Source organism: Bidens hawaiensis, unplaced genomic scaffold (assembly GCF_021521415.1).
Source record: "Bidens hawaiensis isolate Kalapana, Puna unplaced genomic scaffold, B.hawaiensis_p1.1 tig00011635_1, whole genome shotgun sequence".
NCBI classification, from domain to species: Eukaryota; Viridiplantae; Streptophyta; class Magnoliopsida; order Asterales; family Asteraceae; genus Bidens; species Bidens hawaiensis.
Genome location: NW_027491913.1, coordinates 53,458 through 58,209, shown reverse-complemented (window position 1 = coordinate 58,209; position 4,752 = coordinate 53,458). Strand labels below are relative to the sequence as shown.

The 4,752-nt window shown below is 36.2% G+C and overlaps 1 protein-coding gene across 1 annotated transcript; it reads right to left on the bottom strand.

Annotated features, from left to right (window-relative positions):
* Positions 1–454: 454 nt before the first annotated feature.
* Positions 455–3,527, bottom strand: LOC143538485 (diacylglycerol O-acyltransferase 2D-like). Its single transcript, XM_077032040.1, has 9 exons — positions 3,347–3,527; positions 3,197–3,271; positions 2,946–3,031; positions 2,178–2,284; positions 1,953–2,108; positions 1,160–1,246; positions 967–1,064; positions 798–885; positions 455–708 (listed from the first exon to the last, which is right to left on the bottom strand). The coding sequence occupies exons 1-9, from the start codon at positions 3,511–3,513 to the stop codon at positions 607–609; spliced, it is 966 nt and encodes a 321-aa protein (XP_076888155.1). The 5' UTR covers positions 3,514–3,527; the 3' UTR covers positions 455–606.
* Between the last annotated feature and the right edge of the window lie 1,225 nt (positions 3,528–4,752).

The window sequence follows — 4,752 nt, the reverse complement described above, 5'->3', positions numbered from 1 at the left end:
CAGCAGTGACCAAAAGACAATAGTTAGGATGGTTAAAAACCAATATAACTTCAGTTTTTGATGCTTGCTAGTGATTTTTAACTGATATCGGTATAGTTAAAAAAGAATGTCATTTTCTATTATGAATGAATTTCTATGCTCCCAGTCTCTGGCTTTATAAGGTGAAACCTACAATTTGTGAGTTCTAACATGTAACTTAGCAGGCCAACAAATAGCCAGCCGCTAATCATTTGTTGGTTAATAGTTGGCTACAGACTAGATCCATGTTCCTTTTTATACATCAGGGGGTAAAGTTGATATCATCAATAAAATCTTGCATTAAGTGAAAAGGTGTATTCACCCTCTCTACACCATAATAATTCTATAAAGTCATAGTTACCGATCCAGCACTAACACTCTAATGTTAAATTGTTAAATGCTAAATGGAAGAGTTAAAAAGCTTTAAGAAAGTAAGTGAAGAAGTATTAAATCATGTAAGATGAAGCCGTGCTTAAATATCGACAGAAGATGCAAAATCTTCTAAGTTTGTACAAACTGAAGTAGGTTTCATACTTTTTAAGAACATCCTCGTACCACTGTCGATAGTGCACCAAATGTTGTCTTGATTCACATAATTCTTAACTGAAGATGAGGATAACCGGCTCTCACTTTATGCCTCTCGAATAGTTCTTCAACCGCATCCACATACTGCCTGTGTACTTCTGCAACCTGCAATAAACTCTCACAATCAGCGTCAAAAACCAAATAAAGTGTTCATTTGCGCGCCTTTTTTTGAACCAACTTATTAGTTATAATACCTCTTCAACGGTAGGCGTTGTGTTTTTCTTGAAATGTATCGGTCTACCAACCACTACATACATTGGTTGCTGATAGGGTATAGGAGACCTAAAATAAAACGACCAACAAACCATAGTTAAATGATATGCACACACCTGTAAAAGGTAATACGAAATCAAGTGCACTCACCCGAATAAACCCCAGAAGAAAACCGGAGTGAACTTTATAGCCCGAGAGAGTTTAAGGGACAATTTCCCGCGTGGCTTCCACCACTTGTAAACGTAGGACTGCAACACGCTAGAGAATTGTGGTCAAAAGAAACAAGCCAATGCATAAAAGCAAGTGCATATTATAATCAAAATCCACAAGAGTTATATTATACCTGACCGAAACCAAAAACGGGAACCAAGGGGGAATTATTCTCCATTGCAATCCGTACAAATCCTTTTCTTGATTTCAGAAAGGCGATCTATAGTAAATTAATTGTGTTAGGTTGTCTCAAGGTGAATTAACCCACGAAGTAACAAAACAAAAATAAAAAAGTTTTTTGTTTTGATTTAATTGTAAATAAATGAATTTCAGCCCATTCACTTATTTGCCTCACGCGCCTTTTTTAGCCCTATCAATGGATGCCTACATACTAGAGGTAACAATTTCGACCCATTTATTATAAAAGAGTCAATTTGGGGGCGTTTTAATTTATCCCTCACCAGCCAAATATGTAAAATTAAAGTTCATAGCTAAACGGAAACAAGTCAAACGGGGAAAAGCCAGCCAAACTCTTTAACATCTCTAAATGGGTAAAATCATATATATTAGCTACAAGGAAACGCGCCAAACATTTTAATCCGTAAAATAGATCATTAGTGAATACAATATAGCCCTTGTTATGAATCTGACACTAATTATGCAAAAAAATAATCACTGCTTTTGATGAACCCGTAACAAATGATTTACTCATTTTTGACCTATTAAACCTGACCCGCTCATCTTGCCACCTCTTATCAGTAAATTGGACCCTTGTTAGTAGCAATCGTATAAAAACATTTCTAAATTTCAGTCGACCGGTGCATGAGAAAATACAAAGGCACTAAATATGTTGATATTTATATAAAACTGTACAAAGTTAAATATTTAAACAATAAAATAAATGAACTTGAAATTGCTAATTGTACCTCAGAATCATGCTCCATGTAAAATGTTTCCTGCACACCACCTGGGATGACTATACAACTATAACCAGCTTTTAGGAGAGAGGAGAAATTCTTCCTGGTTGCAGCCGTGAGTCCGAGCCATGTCCATATATGCCTCAGAAACGGTGTATAGAACACCTGCGCGAATATATTAATTAATATTTACGAGATGACTAATAATAACATAATATAAATAACAAGTCTTACCGCGGTACTTGCAAGGACCTTTATTTTAGGAAGAGGCATAAAACCCGTAAGATCAGCCAATGCAACAACTCCAATTGGCCAAACTGAATGAGGCTCGTACCCAAAAACTGCATATGTTATACGTACGTTATGAACAAAGAGGACCATTATCGGTCATAAGTTAATGCAGTAAAATAAAACTCATAAATGAATATGTGAAGTGTAAATCACATTTAGCCATGATTCATCAGTGTTTTAACTTTTAAGAGTACTTTCAAGGAAAAAGGTAACATAAAATTTTTCGTTTGACAAGTCGGTGTTCGTGTTAGTTAGAAAAAGTTGTTCTTGTATAGAAATATGAAAAGGAAAAAAAGGACCATTTCCTTTTTGCTATGTTCAAACACTTTCTTTTCACCCTTTAGTAATATCACTTGAAATTAGCAACATCGAATGCGATCCAAAAGTTTCTTTACTTTATCTTTTTAAGCAGCGTTTAACAAATAATTAAACATTTCAACCCAAACACGGCTCGTTCATCAAACGAGTTAAACACATGACAACCCAAAACCTGTTTGTGTTTTTTTTTTTTTTTTTTTCCAGATCGCCTAGAGATTCACATGTCCACATTTTAAAACCAGTACAGATCAGATCACAGTTAGTTACCAACCATATCATCTCCATCTCCAACAAAATAATATCAATTCTCAACCAAACAAGAACAATTCCACTAATATTTATTATTGGCTATATAAACTCACAATAAATCAAGAACATAATGTAATCAATTACCATAAGCCTGATCAGGGATGAAAGCTTTATAATCCTCTACATAGAGCGTAACCGGAAAAAACCCGACAGCATGCTTGCATATGTACCTGATATTGAAAACAAATCAACCTTCAATTGTCTAGTTTTATAATTTGGGCGAAATTTTGTAGCAATTATGATCAAAATCCAATAATCAATCAAGTATCTAAATGTGCATTAATCACTTAACAACAACAATAATAATAATAATAATAATAATAATAAATACCCACCTGCCTAAAGCTCTTCCAAATCTACTCCTCTCGTTAATCGGAACCACAATCAAGATCACAAGCATGCCCAATACTCTGAAACCCATATCAATTATAATAATCGTAGACCCACAACACGGTGATTGATTTCAATTTGAAGACATCACTTACAGGAAGAATTTGTGAAGAGGAAGAAAGAAAAAGGAAGCGAGAATGATGAAGACGTTAAGATGAATAGAGCCGAGCCAAGCTATCATTGCGAGTGCTGTGTGAATCGGTGGTTGTGGTTTTCCGGTGAACTCTGCAGCCGGTGAGGTGTCATCTTCCGGCGTCGACATAATTAGTTGGAAGAGTCAAGACTAGTCGATTGACTTTGGTGACAAAATCAATGGCCACATGTCTTGTTTTTGTGCCATCTCATATTTTTTGGTTATTTATAGAGTCCAAATCATTGTAACAAACAATAATTTAATATATGTGATAATATTAATTAATTATTGGTGGTTGTCCATGGGGTGGGGTCGTGTTGCCTTGGCCTCGACAGGAACACCACCCCATGTGACCCAGGCCCGAATAAAAGAGACCCCGAACGAGATAGTGATGTCGCTCTCCCTGATCCTCCAACGATCATATGACCATTACGGTCACAATTTTGAAGAATAAAAATTAAATTCAGTAAGTTTACCCTATAAATTTAGTCATTATTCAACTATTTTTAACATAAAAATTTCTGTTCTCTCATCCAAATCACCTACAAGTCCCACAAATGGCTCCAAAAGCACAACTAGTTCTGTGGATCGATGATGACAAGGTTGGTTTGACCGATGATGACAGCCACATTAGTGATGTTATTTTTTCTTTATTAAAGAACTTTAATTTAATGTTAATTTAGTTCCAATTTTTTTATAATTTGAATTTTAAATAAAATGGTTGAAAGATGGTTAGGGGTAGAATGATTTTGGTGTGTGTGTGAGAGAGGGGGGGGGGGAGAGTTTAAAAGATGGTTAACTTGCACACCCTAAGGACACGTAAGCATTACTGAAGCCTGGGTGTCTGGATACACATGTGACACCTAAACCGACATCGGAAAACGTCACGGTGAGACGGGTTTGTTCAATAGTACATGATCAACTAAAGTTTCAATATATTAATAGTCAATTATATGCAAATAGCGTTTTACCTGGCGCGTTGCGCTGGGACAGGTCGGTAAAGCCCTGACAATGGTAAAACCCAAGCGTTATTGGTCACAAGTGTTGAGGCGGTAAGTCGGCGCGAATTCGGTCAGTTTAAGTCACACGTGTTATTGTACCGGAACTAAAGCCAAAATAAAAACAAAAAATAATAAAATTTGAGGGGGACCAAGTGACGTTGTCCGGTAAAGCGCGGACGTTGGTAAATTCCCACCGTTGTCGATCTCGGGTGTTGAGACGATGAGTCTACGCAAATTTGGTTGGTTTCTGTCACGTTCATTACGGTACCGGAACTAAAACAAAAACAAAAAACAAAATCGGCATTAGGTCGGTTTTAGCTACGTTTGTTATGGTACTTGAACTAAAACAAAACAAAATTGACATTGG